This window comes from Columba livia, chromosome 17 (assembly GCF_036013475.1).
Source record: "Columba livia isolate bColLiv1 breed racing homer chromosome 17, bColLiv1.pat.W.v2, whole genome shotgun sequence".
NCBI classification, from domain to species: domain Eukaryota; kingdom Metazoa; phylum Chordata; class Aves; order Columbiformes; family Columbidae; genus Columba; species Columba livia.
Window position 1 is genome coordinate 8,928,662 of NC_088618.1, and position 14,137 is coordinate 8,942,798.

The 14,137-nt window shown below is 47.4% G+C and overlaps 1 protein-coding gene and 1 long non-coding RNA gene across 3 annotated transcripts in view; one reads left to right on the plus strand and one right to left on the minus strand.

Annotated features, from left to right (window-relative positions):
* Positions 1 to 3,222, minus strand: part of LOC135575639 (uncharacterized) — a 12,990-nt gene extending 9,768 nt beyond the window's left edge. Inside the window, exon 1 of the long non-coding RNA XR_010466795.1 lies at positions 158 to 3,222. This is a non-coding gene — a long non-coding RNA (uncharacterized LOC135575639). The remainder of the gene's footprint in view (positions 1 to 157) is intronic.
* LOC102092463 (glutathione S-transferase theta-1) lies at positions 3,184 to 13,162 on the plus strand. Of its 2 annotated transcripts, XM_065033732.1 has the most exons (6): positions 3,185 to 3,378; positions 3,506 to 3,562; positions 6,332 to 6,419; positions 7,487 to 7,637; positions 9,614 to 9,790; positions 10,838 to 13,162. In XM_065033732.1, exons 1-6 carry the CDS (start codon positions 3,201 to 3,203, stop codon positions 11,036 to 11,038), a joined length of 852 nt encoding a protein of 283 aa, XP_064889804.1. In that variant the 5' UTR covers positions 3,185 to 3,200; the 3' UTR covers positions 11,039 to 13,162. The 2 variants fall into 2 exon arrangements, with proteins under 2 accessions (XP_064889805.1, XP_064889804.1); XM_065033733.1 differs by lacking the exon at positions 3,506 to 3,562 and having other exon boundaries at positions 3,184 to 3,378.
* The last annotated feature ends 975 nt before the right edge of the window (positions 13,163 to 14,137 follow it).

A 14,137-nucleotide genomic window follows, 5' to 3' on the forward strand; every position in this document is an offset into this window, starting at 1 on the left:
TCTGCGCACAGCTGGAGCAAAACGGGTCCTTTGCTGCCTCACCGACCTGCCCAGCCTCTCCGCACACCCTCCCATGAGCACGTTTGTGCTTTGTCCAACTCCCAGATTCCCGACCCCCAGCTTCTCCCCTTTTTGTTGAGAGCAAACCTCCACCTACCAGCACAATAAATTCCGCACGCAGCTTCGGTTCCAGTAGAAGCAGAGCAGAGAAGCCATCAAAACCAAGGGCAAGCCTGAGCTATTGAACACTAAACCTGACAGACCTCAAACAGGTCTTGCTAGTAGAGCCCCTCCTTGATTCTCATCTCCCTGCAAAACCTCAATATAGGGCTGCTGTGCATGCAAAACTGTTGCATGAGCCAAAGCAAATAAAGGCTCTTTTCTCTTATTTATGATACTTGCAACACAAGAGCTCCACGTAAGAGAGTCTTGAGCCAATACTCTTTGTTTGAACAAGGCACAAGTTCCTTAAATGTCACCCGTTGTGTGCTCTTGCAAGGACAGCTGTCTTCCGAAACAAGTTGGAACTACATCCAGAGCTCATTGTTACAAAGGGTAAACACACAGCTCGGCTACGGCCTCGGTCCTGCACAGTCATGGTGACAGGACCAGATTTTACATTGCTTCTCCCATAGTCTCTGTCTGCCCTAAGCAGGTTCACTCACCCGGTGAAGCTGTGTGTGCCGTCACCAGAGGCATTTTGGGCCCTTCTGTGCACGCAGCACAAAACACCTCCCAGAGGAGCTCCTCGGATGGCAACAGAGCTGCACAACGGACAAATCTGCCTTGCTGTTTTTTCACTCTAAATAGCGGAGGTGAGGCATCTTGTCCTTGTACTTTGCCTTCTGTTGTCCCTCCACCTCCCCCATTTTGTTCATTTGTGTCATTTGCCCTTGGCTGGCTCCAGCTCCTAGATTGGGAGCCCCAAGAGCTGCCTGCCAAAACCCAATGGATTGTGCAAGCGTTTCGTCTGCCTTGGTGCAAGGTCTGTTCAGTGTCCACCCCCTGTCACCTGAGTATGGAGAAGGCGTTACAGTGTGCTGTTCTGATCCCATTTCCTCAATTCCTGACAGGGGCTATCTAGAAATGGGTCAGAGCTTGTGATTTCTAGAATAAAATGAAGCTGGCATACACAGAATGGCTGGAATGTTTGAACTAGACACACAGGCTGAGACCTTTTCTAAATAACTAAGAAATAAACTGCAAAAACTACTGCATTTTTTCTGTGTTCTTCCTGTTTCCAAAAAGCTGATAAGTACAGGGAGGAAAAACAGCCTTTGAGGTGAGGCAGCCCAGTGAGAATACAGTGCTAGAAGCACTAGCCTAGAGCCAAGAATAATGCAATCAAATGACACATGACATGACCAGATTGAAAAATCTTTTTGGTTGTGTGGGGTCAGCAAACTGGAGAGAAACTTAAGGAAAGAACATTCCAGGAGGCTCACGAAAAGATATTTGAAGTCCAGATAGGACCAATGGATCAATTGAACCATAAATAAAGGCACAAAGTGAACTCACGCTGCTGATCTTGCAACCTACTGAACTCTTCTCTGTGATTTCTCATAGCAGGGACATGCAACCACTTGGACGCACAAAGACTTCACAGACCATACCTGTGCGGAGCCCCACTCACGCTCCTCTTCCCCACTCCCTCAACATTTCAGATTTCTTTGCACAGAAGGAGTTTGACATGAACTCAGGCACCTGCCCCAGTATTCTGTGAGCCTTGATCTCCAGCATGTTGGTGCTACGTGCAGGTGCTCTGGAGGGTGAACAGTATGGCAGGGAACCGAGGGCTGTACACAGCTCCTACCCCTATTCTGGCCAAGAAACTGAAAAAATCTTATTGCACAGTTCTAAGTCTGAATAATGACTCTGAAAATAGGTGTGTGGTGCAGCAGACTCAATATTTCGTGTTGAGATGCAGCCTGTTCACCAGACTCTGGCAGACTGACCAGTCTAAAAATAATCTCCATTCCCAAGGAGTTCTCAGAGCAGAAGTCTTGGCTAAGTGGTAGAAAATGAAGCACCTGAACGTGTTCCAGTTTATAATTTATGCAGCTAACAAGCTCCCTGCTCAGTATCCAAACCTTTTCACCACCATTTCTAACGATCCTTCACACAAGTAACAGAGCAACTGCTCCTCCAGTTCCCTGTCCCTGAGGTTCCTGTAGCTCGTTCCAAGGATTTGTGTGTGACACACGAGCTCTCTGGCATGGCACAGATAAAAAGGTGTCAGCTGAGCTGGGGTGGGTTTGACTGGGGGTGACTTTGCTCTGAACAGTTCAGTGACTCTGTCTTCCAGAGTCCCAGAACTCCCTGTACGCAACCAGCACGTCACCTTCCCCAAATCACGCAGCTGTGTAACACTGCGTGCTCTGTGCAAGGCCTTGAATTCAGTCTGAGCTTCTTTAGCTCTTCTGCTTGTGCGGAAGTCTGAAATGACAAATACCAGAGAGAGTGGAAAGTCTCTTGGCTGTGATTATGCAGAGGTAATGCCTGCAGAGAAGCCCTCTGTACCTCACTGCCATTCAGGGCATCAGCTCACAGCGCTTGGCAGAGGCTACATGACCAAAAAATTACCTTCTGAACTGAAAACCATACCGAGATCTAGTGGTGCAAGGCAAACACTGGCTTAAAGATGTCGTGCAAGGGCCCTGTTTGCAGCGTGGCACATCCCTGCAGGGATGTGTTACAAAAACACCTTGTGAGAACCGCAGTGGATGCTGTGGGTTGGAGTGGGTTTCTGAGCCCCTGCAGTGTCAGCACAGGCTGTGGAGGGGAATGACAGCCCCGGCTCCCCCAGTGCCTAGAACCAGCCTCTCTGTTGAGGTTAGTACTTTACTGTTACTGTATGTTACCGTTACTTGTGTATTACCCTCTTTTCCTGAAGCTGCGTTATACAGACACAATGCCAGCACCACCGTGGCTGCCTCGCCTCCTGGGACAGGGACCCCTGTGCCTCCCCAGACTCTGGCTGTCGGGGCAGGCTCTCCCGGGCTCCTCCGGCATTTTCCCGTCCTCGCCCCGCAGGAGACTTTGCCCCGGGGCTCCCTCAAGGCGCGGACCCCGCTACCCCAGCCTGCCCCTCGCACGGGGGAGGCCGGAGCCCCGCTCTCCGTCCCGCTCCCCGCCCGCCGGGGGCGCGTCCCTCGCCCCGGGGAGGCCCCGCCCGCGCACGGTTCGGCCCCCGCCTGCCCATGCGGGGCGGCCCCGGGCGGCAGAGCCGCTTCAGCCTCCCCGCGGGCCGGGCCGGGCGGCGCAGGATGGGGCTGGAGCTGTACCTGGACCTGCTCTCGCAGCCCTGCCGCTCCATCTACATCTTCGCCCGGAGCAACAACATCCCCTTCGAGTTCAAGCAGGTGGAGCTCTTCAAAGGTGGGACGGGCACGGCCGCCCGCCCGCCGCCGAGCTGCCCCGGGGGCGGTGGTGGGCGGCGGGGCCGGGGCGGGCCGCAGCCCGTCGGGTGCCGCGGGCTCAGCGCCCCTCTCTTGGCTCTTGGCAGACTCGGTGCTGGGGAAGAAGCCGGCGGCGGGGAGCGGCGAGGAGCCGTCCCGCGCAGGTGAGGGGGGTCAGCGGGCACCGTTCCCCCGCAGTGGGCACCGCCCCCCCCGGGTGTCTGCGCTGTCAGCCGGGCCCGTTCCGGGCGGCGCTGGGTGCCTGGCGGCCGCCCCGCGGGCAGGGACGGGACAGGCCGCGCTCCGGGGCTGTAACGCGATCCCCGTGCGGGGGCTGGAGGGGCTGGGACCGGGCTGGCCACCCCTTGAGCTGGCGGGGCCGAGCTCCCCGCTGGATCCCGGCCGCGACCTTTGGGCAGCGGGGCCGACCGCTCCGCTCACGGATCGCGCATCCCGCGAGGGGGTTTTGCGGTCACGGCCCCAAAAAGCGCCCCTTCGCCTCCCGAGAGAGGAGCAGGAGCGGGTCCTGCTGCCCGGCCATCGCCCTGCAGCGGGGCTCCCTGCAGAGCACCCCCCGCTCCGCTCCTGCGCCGGGAGCTGATGCGCTGTTGAGTCCCTTTGGACCGTTCACTTCGGTCCGTTCCAGATCAATAGCGATGCAAAGATCCTCTGCCTGCTGAGGCAACTTCAGCCCGTGTTTGGTGAAGCTCAGTCTCAGCCAAAGGAGGAAACGCTTGAAGTTTGGGCATCAGCAAAAGTGCTGGAGGTAGTGGAAGTGAGAGATCGCTCATTTATGAAAGGGATGCAGAGCCCAGCAGTTGAGCTGTGGTCCTCTCAAGAGAGGATCCTATCCTGCCTGTGGAGGGTGAAACAGGTCAGTCCTGCCCAGGGTTGCACTCAAGAGCTGGATCTGCTCCCAGCACCTGGAAGCTCCGCTTGGCCTGTTGGGAGGGAAGGGCCAGCTGCTCCTTGGGTAACCTGAGTGGCTTGAAACCCGTGCTCTGCTGAAGAGCCTGAATACAATGGTTTGACCGTGCAGCTCTTATTCCCAGAGCGGTCTCATAGCTGTGGTACATCTATTTTTGTGGGTCCCCAAGGAATGCTCCTCCAGCCGTTTCTAGCAAATCAGTCACAGTGACAGCCGAGGAGTGCTCTGGGAGCCCTGTACTTAGCAGAAACACTCAGCTGTTCAGACTTGTCCAACTGTGCAAGATGACTATGGCCTATTTACATATTGCATTTTCCTACTAGATTGTTACTTTTTTGCCTAAGACAAAGCATAGTACTTGGAAGTCATTGGCTGAGGAGGTGATCAGACAGGGATGTGATTGGCAAATAGACTGACTTTTTTTTCCTTTCTACTTTGGTAAAATCTTGTCCACTGCTCTTTTTTACCCACCTGTCAATCTCCTTCCCTGCACTATGACTTACACTTAATGATTCTTCCTATGTGCAGCCTGCCCTGCTTTTTTACAGGGTATACTCTGCTTATTAAAGTCGTTCCTCAAAGCCCAGCAACACACACAGTGTGTATATATATCCTTGGGGGACATCAAGAACTAATTACACCAGATGCAACTGATGTTAAACAGCACCATAAGTCAAGTCAACGTCACAGGAGTGATGGGCTGTAAATCACTGCCTGTTAGTTAACTTTTTTTTTTAAACAAAGGGATTTTTGTACAGGACCTCCTGCTGGTCAGGCTGATTTGATCAGGATTTGCACCCTGGAATGTCATGTCTCCTCCTAGAGAGCACTTAAAACAAGCAAAACAAACTCCTAACACCTTGTCTTAAGTAGGTATTTCTGGACTTTTTTTTTTTTTTTACAATTCCCTGGCATTTAACTGCAAGTTCAGTGCCTGAAGTGGGAAACTGAAAACCTCATTAGATAGTCAGCTGTTAATGCCTCCAAACTGCAAGGGACAGCGGAGTTTAAACTCTTTTATGGATGGTGTCTTCTCCTGCATTTTCCTGACAGAGGAAGGTTCACACACAGAGCCAGGAGTGACACAGAGCAGAGGTGTTTGAGCTTCCCTGTCCCTAGCAAATATCCACTGTGGCAGGATAAATTATTTCATGAGCCCACTATGGTATTGCTGACATTCACGTTTTTCCCATCCCAGCAAAAACTCTGGAAACACCTTCAGCTGCGTGTCTGCCGAGGGATCAGCAATGTTGACAGCATTTGTAAATGTTCAATTCCCTCTGCTCTTCAGAGACAAACGATTTTGCTCCGTGTGTCTGTAAGACAGCTGGGTTCACTGATTAATTACCCACTGTGGTAATCTCTGTGGGCACAAGGCTTTCCACTTGCTTTCCATTGTGTCTCCCTCCCAGCTAGGTCCAGCCACATTTACATCCTGCAGGAAAATTACTTTGTTTTGGTGTTGCCGGTAGGAGCAGGTGTATCTGCCCTTGTTAGGATGCTCTGCGCACAAACTTAACTTTTCCAGATCCCGCTTCCGTGGTAAATATTAAGTATATTTTAGCTGCTCAGTTGTCTTCATCCCAACTTCTTTTTTCCTGCTGTCTCTAAAGCCATAGGACACACTGTTCTCAAGTCAAGTCAGCTGTTCCTGGTTATCTGCAATAGTGTTTTCAATACCAGCACCTTCAACATGGCATCTAAATGCCTCCTATGAAGTAGTTTTTCAGTAAGTTTTTCAAGTATTACTGGTATCTGAGTCAAGCGACAGAATTCCTGTATGGAAATGTGAACTGCTCCATGCCACGTGCCCAGCCTGAGCCGACTGCCCTCTGCAGATAGTGGTTACACTGATTCCTCAACCTCATCACCTTCTAATTGTGAAATATGACCATATAGGGAAAACCTAACACAGTTCACTGGTTGTCCTGTTGGCTACAGGTGTTTCATTTGTCATCCACTGGCAGATGCACTTCTGACCTCACTTGTGTGTTCATGTCTGCAGGGCCATCAAACAGTGACAGAGCCAGCAAAGTCAGCCTCCTGAAGAAAGTACCAGCTCTAAAGGACGGAGACTTCACCCTAGCAGAATGGTAAGAACTCGGTCCTTAGGCGTCCTTGGTTACCACTGATCTGTGCAGCATTTCAGAGATGAGTGATTAAGTATCACAGAATTTATGAACATGTTGGTTATATGTCATAATACAACCTCATTTGCTCTGTTTCCCTTTCCTGTTTGAATGATCTTTCAGTGTGTAAACAAATCAGGTGACTTAACTTCTTGATCTTCCCTTGAATGCAGTTACCTCAAAATGGGATTATAAACATTTCTAGGAAATGTTTAAAACTTATAAAAATCTCTTTTTACCATATGAAAGAATTATGTTTATCTGAATTAGTCATAAAGGCCAAGTGAACACCTACAGAGGTAAAATTTAGGTTTTACATTATAAGATTAATATGGTTTATGGTGTCATAATATTGAAATAATTGAACTATAGCAGTATCAGGATAGTAGGAGGGTCTGCATTTGCTTCTCTTTTGTCAGCACAGGATTTTCTGTGGCATCTCTTTTTGCAGTAACAGCCTACATATTGTTGCAGATGACTAACATGTTTTTCCATCTGACTTCTGCCAATCAATGAAAGTATAAACTTCTGGACAAACACGAAAAGATTCTATGGATTCTCCTTGCTGGGACTTCCACTGACTTCAAGGGAAGCCAGCTGTGGGCTAGAGACAGATTTGCTCAAAAGGCAACATAAGCCATTAAAGAGTTTAATTTAGTACACAAGCGCATAAACATGCGCAGGTCTCAGAGAGATGGGTCAGAACATTCGAGGAACAAGTGGGGTTAACGTTGCTGATAGACAATTGTGGAGGTTTGTTTGTTCACCCCAGTGCTCTGCACCACAGGACAGTGCTATGATTTTGCAGCAAGTTAAACTTTTCATGAGAACTAAGGTGACAAAGTGCCATCTCTGATGTCATGTGAATTAAACACCTATATGTGGTCCCTAGACTCCATCACAAATCCTGATCTGAATGCTTTTTAGTGGAAGCAGCAAGTTCAGAAGGGGCAAGAGAGGGAAGTTAGGCGAAAACATTCTGCACTGTAACTCCCTGTGCCCTTTCTTGTCTCCCGTTACTGCTGGAGCAGCACGGCCATTCTGCTGTACCTGAGCCGAAAGTACAACACTCCTGACCACTGGTACCCATCAGACATACAAAAACGGGCCCGGGTAGATGAATACCTCTCATGGCATCATGCTAACATCCGGGCCAATGCTCCTAAGACCATGTGGATCAAGGTAAGGAGAATAAATATTAAAATGCATTCGAGCAGCCTCAATTTGGAGAGAGTTTGTCACGCTGAATTAACAAACCTAGGCCTTTCCTGGCTGGAAGGAGCTGTCAGAGAGGGAGCTCTTCCTAATTGCTCAACATCAGGATCTGGCAAAAGCAGCTTCAGTCTTTTTTTTCTTTTTTTTTCATTAAAACGTGTCTGTTACAGAAGGTCTCAAAGCCCAACAGACTTCCATTGCCTGGATTTGTGAAGGGATATGTAACAGACTTGGTCTTGCCTCCGAGGGCCCCCCCCTCGCTGCACAGCTGTGCTGAGTGTGCACAGAGACAGAAGTTTTGCTGCTTTGGCCTGTGCTTTGTTGCTGGAAACAGAGAGCCTCACATTCTTCATACAACAAGTCCCTGCAGCCCCATCAGGGTGGAAATCCAGAAGGAGCCTTCTGCTTCCAGCTCACTTAGGTACTGCTCTGAAATGGGCTCAGGGACAGACAGAATGGCAGAATTTCCATATTCAGTGTCGTCAGATCAATTTGCATTTAGGCAAAATTAACAGAATTGAAAAGAGGCAGAAAGTCATTTAGCATCAGATGATTTTGCTGGACATGCTATTTCCAGCCAACTCACCAGTCAGTCAGTGCAACTCTCCTTGGAGAGACCCAGATGGAAATATAGCCCTGCAAATACAGCTGTGGTATCGAATTCCAGATGAAATCAGGGTTGCCAATAAACAGGTAAGAAATTAACTCTTCCTTTGTAAAATTTGCCCTTGTTTTTGCCTAACAAAGCATATCAGGACTCATTTAGCTTTTTGATTAATTGACATTTGAATTTTTGGCTAGAGAGCACAGAGAAGCAATTCAAATATGAGTCACATTCATACAAGAAGCAGTTTCTTCCAGTCTCCCCAGGCTGCTATTGCAGTGCCCCACGGGGAAGAAATCCAACTCATTGCTGCTGATGATTAGATAACCCAGATACAGAAAAGGTCCTCAGAATAATGGAAAATAGGAAAATGTATAAAGCCACCATGTAACAGAAGGCACATTAGCTAGACATTGGAGAAGATAGACCGCCCTGGGATACAGAAAAGGAAGAAGATGCTGTTTCAAGTGGTTATACCCAGAGATCCCATCATGCATAACTGGAACCACTTAGGAAAAGAACTGGCCATGAATTTCCTGATGAAATGGATTCCACATGTATTTGGCAATAATCCTGGCTTGGATTAAGCAATCCCAATTTGAATTGTTGAATATACTAGCAGTAAGGAGAAATCCAGTCCACTCTCACCGATGGAAATTTGTATCTTTAGTTTTGCTTCTCTAAAGAAACTATATTTCTAAAGAAACTATATTTCTTTAGCTGTGGTAGGTGGAGGCAGCATATTTGTGGAATGCTGTGGGCTCCAACGGTGCATACACCTCTGTGAATGACAAATCTCACAGAAAAGCAGCTCCCCTCTGTGCCAGCAAGTCCATGGCGAAGACAAGGAATGCACTTATATGATTGCTCTGGAAACATTTCTAGTGGTGTAAAGAATGATGCTTGGTAGGCCACAGAAAGGCTGGTGTACAAGTGGTGCTGACCCACTCCCAGCCTGGCTGGCTGCTGCCACACAGAGGAAGCCAAATCCTGCCCCTCCGGCCGGTGCTGATGCAGAGATTTGTCTTCCCTGGAGCTGTTGCCCATTTTCTTTCGTAACCCACCATGGTGGAGCCGAGGAGCAGAACTGGCAGGCACAAACGAGCTGAATCCTTGGCTTCATTCTGCATGTGGCTGCCCGTGAGCTGGAGGTCACTGTCACGGCTTGTGCGCTCTCTGTCCATGAGCTACTCGGAACTGCAGCAGTCCATGGAGCTCCTGCAGCTTTGCTGCGGGATCACTAACCATAACAAGTAAAACATTGGGTGCAACTTAAATGACTACCACCAGATCCATGAGAAGATGGCCGGTTTTACTCTCTAGTCCCTTCTCTCCACAGCTGCTGATTCCCCTCATCACAGGGCAGCCCCTGCCTGCTGAGAAGCTCCAGGAGGTTATGGAGGGGCTGTTCGCTTCCCTGAAGCAATTTGAGGAGAGGTTTCTGCAGGACAAGGCTTTTATCATTGGGAGCGAGATCTCTCTGGCAGATCTTGTGGCCATCGTGGAGCTGATGCAAGTGAGTGCTTGGCATGGGGTAAGAAAATCTCAGCTCAAGGGCAAACAGATGCTGCTGGGCAGGGAGGGGTGCAGCGTGTGGTAACACTTCTCTGGAAAGGGGAGGGAGTGAGGGCATATCTCAGCAGAGCTGGCCTAAAACAATGAAAACATGGGAGTGGGTTCAGAAAACCAGCTAAAAAAAAAAACAAACGGCTGCAACAGATTTCTCTTGTTTCCCTTCTCTAACAATACTTCATCTTCTCCTTCATCCTTTATTGTGACTATATTTTCAACCTCTGGAGAAGGAGGCAATATATAAAAGGGAGAAGCAACAGCAGACAGGTCTGGTGGAAGAAGAAAATGATACAGCAATACCATTCTCATACACGAATATTCTTCTTCAGATGGTACTTGCCAATGCCATGCCTGGAAGATGCACAACTGAATTGCAGAGGCAATCAAATTAAGTCTGTTACAAACTGGCTGTTCTCTGCCAGGCCATCAGGGCCTGGATCCTGCAGCCCAGAAGTGATTCTTTCTCCCAGTTCTGTATTGCAGAGATTGAAAAATAGCAGTTCAGCTTCTCTGCAGCATTGTGTTCCTGAGAGTGGCACAGACAGAAAGCAGAAGGGGGGTAGATTATGTCAACTAAGACATCAGCTCAATTGAATGTTTAGTGTTTTGTGCTGCGGTTTTGCTATATAATATATTAATAGCATATCATACTGTGGATTGCGCAGTTATCCCTGGAACTGTCAGCCCACCGCGTCTTCAATGCTGTAGCTGAAAATCACTCACAATAAGTGGTCATGATCTCTGCTGCTCAGAACAGCTGTTCCTGTGCTCAGGAACTGACTTGTAAATGCCCTTTAAAATATTGGCTGTTCCCCCCCAGATAGATACACCTGACCAGAGGACATTTCCCTCCTTCCTAGTACTGCTCTATGTGCTCTTCTTCATTATTTTTTTCTCCTGCCTGTACTTGCGGGTATACTTTTGGTACCCATTGTCTTGGTGCAGAAGTGCCTGCCCAACGCCTCACTGTTCCTCTCTCCCCTTTCTGCAGCCTGTTGGAGTCGGTTGTGACATCTTTGAGGACAGACCCAGGCTGCTGGCGTGGCGCAGGCGGGTGGAGGATGCTGTGGGGAAAGAGCTTTTCTTCCAAGCCCACGAGATGCTCCTCAATATCAAAGAACTGAGCAACATTCAGATCGATCCACAGCTGAAAGAACATCTGACACCTTTGTTGATGAAGATGTTGAAATGAATTAACCTATCTTAACCATGTTTTCCTGCCCTTTGTTTTTTAACTTCTCTGACCTCTAATTCTACATGCAACTGGAAAAAGCACAGTAATTCTAACACAGAAATTGCAGGGTGTCTCTCCCCTCCCCAAACTTTTCCTTTGTCTTTGGGGGTGGAAGCTGGGGAAGTTTTAAGATGTGAAACATTAAATTTATACAACAGGCTGAGGCCCTACACGTCATTTAACATGTGCATCCGGGTTGTTTAGTTTTTTTTTATTTCAGTGTCAGTCTTCTCAGAGATGATGGAGATGTGAACAGTATTTCTAGACAAAGTTTGACCAGCCTGCAAACTGGAAACATTAAACAACTGTGCAGGATGAGGATTGTTGTTTTTATGTGGTTTTAACATTTGCGGCTCCTTCTCAAGTGGCAAGCACTGCATAGCGTGCCTGATCTTCACTTCACGTGAGGATCTGTGCACACGTTTGCACAGACAAGTACAGAGCAAACTACAGGCAGCCACAATAGTGAAGAAAGTAATGGAATCTTTTTTTCAGTTGGTTGTTGCTGAGGCATCTTGCTTGGCTGCTCCTGTACATTCAACGCTTCTTCTATTTACCTTTAGGTTCCTGTGAGAAGTTTCTTCATATTCATCTACAACTGTGAATCTTCATAATTCTTCAGGTTAATCACTGCTCTTGATTTTTGAAATCCCGGGTTTCGGTGGTGCTCGGTTTGCCGGTACACATGTGGCAGCAGCTGTTCTTGGAGGTGTGTGTAGTAAAGGCCAAGCCACTTAAAAAAGCTGAGGGTGGCCAGCCTTTGAATAAGTGCCTATCTAAAATACTCTGTTGATATTATATAGCGAATACACTGAAAGAGTCTCTTCACAGTTATTGACTGAAAGAGAATATAATAGCAATCAAATTGGCTTTTTTCCATCATAATACTGTGAAAGCAATCCACATGTCTAGTAGAAAATGGAGAGGGCGAAATAAATCTAGACATGACCTTCTAAGACTGTTTTGGATGGACGTTCACCAAGGAAGTCAACCTGTGCAGCTGAAGTAATAAGAGATTTTGTGGCGTTGAGCAACAAACGCAGCACAAGGGCAGAGAGTTGCTTTGGAGCTTTGGGGCTCTTTTTCTTGGCTGTGTTTGTTTCTGGTTAGCCGTAGCTCAAATACAAAACTCTTTTGTACTGCAGCATGATTTACGAGGTAAAACCGAGAGAATCCAACCATTTCGACTTTCTTCAGTCGAAAAAAGCAAATTGTAAAGGATGCAGAAACTCGTGGAATATAAATCTCTGCATCCTTCCATTTACGAGTAGATGTTGCCCTTGAACCTTCCCTGAAATCCTTGCCCAAGAACTTTTTCTGTAAGGAATAAGACGAAATGTGTAAATAATTCAGGAATTGCTTCTCTCGCTAATCAAATAGCTTCTTTTCTTTCCAGTACTACTATGTCTTGGCTAGTGACATTTTATAAAACCTGACGTATTCTGGTGATGTTTTTCACTAAGGTTTCAGTCCTAGATAGTACTGATTCAGTCCAGAGCCTAGAGAGATCCTTAAATTCTCTGTCTGGACAAAGAACTCCATTATATACTTCATCTTGCATTAGCAGGAAATTTTGGGGTTGGATTGTGTTCTCTTGTCTTTATAGCGACATGACTGAAGGCGCCCGCTTTTCATGAACCAAAAATATTAGAAACAGACACGCATCTATTCCTACCTTTTCTTCCCCCAAAATAGCTGAATAATATGTTTTTATTCATAAAGTAATGTCTACAACCGAGTTAAATTTCACATGGGAAGTGGCTGATTTTTTTTCTGTTAATTTTGAAAGTGGGATTGCTAAGTGGATGATGACATGTGCAAATGTCTGCAGGAAGGAAAAAATTAGCATGGTTTTCCAAAGGCTGAGCATGGCTGAGACGATGTGCTGATGTGATATTCTCTCTTGCTTGTATATTCATCCCCCTACAAGCATTTTTATTGCCCACTCCAAGACAGAAACAATAAAACAAATGTCTCTAGTTTAACAAAAACTCTGGGAGGCCATGAACAAGCTGTCACTCACATGGTGAACCATGAAGAGCAAAGGACAATGCAAAATTAAAGGTGTTTGTGACAGCCCCATGTCCTGTTGTGATTGCTGACATCTGACACTTGAATATTCTCTTTTCCTTCTGGAGACCCTCTGATATGCTGGTTTCTTGTCATGTGGGGTGTTTTTTTTGGCCTTGGAATTAGAAGAGATTTTTACTATTTGAAGGAATGAGAAAGAAGTAGAAAAATGGATCCTAAATGGCATCTTCCCAGGAGACAAGGACTCCCAGCAATTAGGCCGTGATGGGCTTGTACCTGGGGTTTGCGAGGTGACTGAATACCCCCACTGCCTTCGTTTTGGGGACAAACTCAGGATCATCTCCTCTGTTTACAAGATTATATCTTCCTGCACATTTACCCTAGAATCTAACAGCCTCTCCCTTCACAACCACTCTCCCAGAAATCTGTTTCCAACCTTACAGCTGGCTGGTTTATGCCTACTGCTCCTCGAGCCAGTATTGTCTTCACTAGCAGCAGTGAAGGCCGAGCAATTCCCCCGGAAAGAAAAAAAAAAAGCAATTCCATCAGTTTTCATTAGGATTGTCTCAAACTGTAGAAAACCAAAATGTCACATTATACAGGGCCAATTTTCGCAACAGTGCTGTGCCTTAAAACAGATGACATTCTAATTTAGCTGGTTCATAACCTTTTGCTGTAAATAAGCACATATAACCCCCACTAGACAGTAGCTTAGCTTCTGGGAAACCTCTGATCTCTAGATTAGATTGTCCGTGTGAGGCAGCCTGCCAGGGTCACTTTTATCAACTTTGGAGCTCAAAATGTGCCTTGCAGAAGCTAGTTTGCTAATTATATACGTTGGATAAAACAATAAACCTCTCTGCTTGCCTTTTAATTTCTTGTAGTGCTGGTTGCTCTGACAAATCACTGCTCTTCCATTTTTAACCTTCCCAGCACAGACAGGTACAGAGGGGTCCATGGTGGTGACCAGAAATGACTTCCCACCATCAGTAAAGACCATCACAAAACTCATCTTGTAAGGAGCCA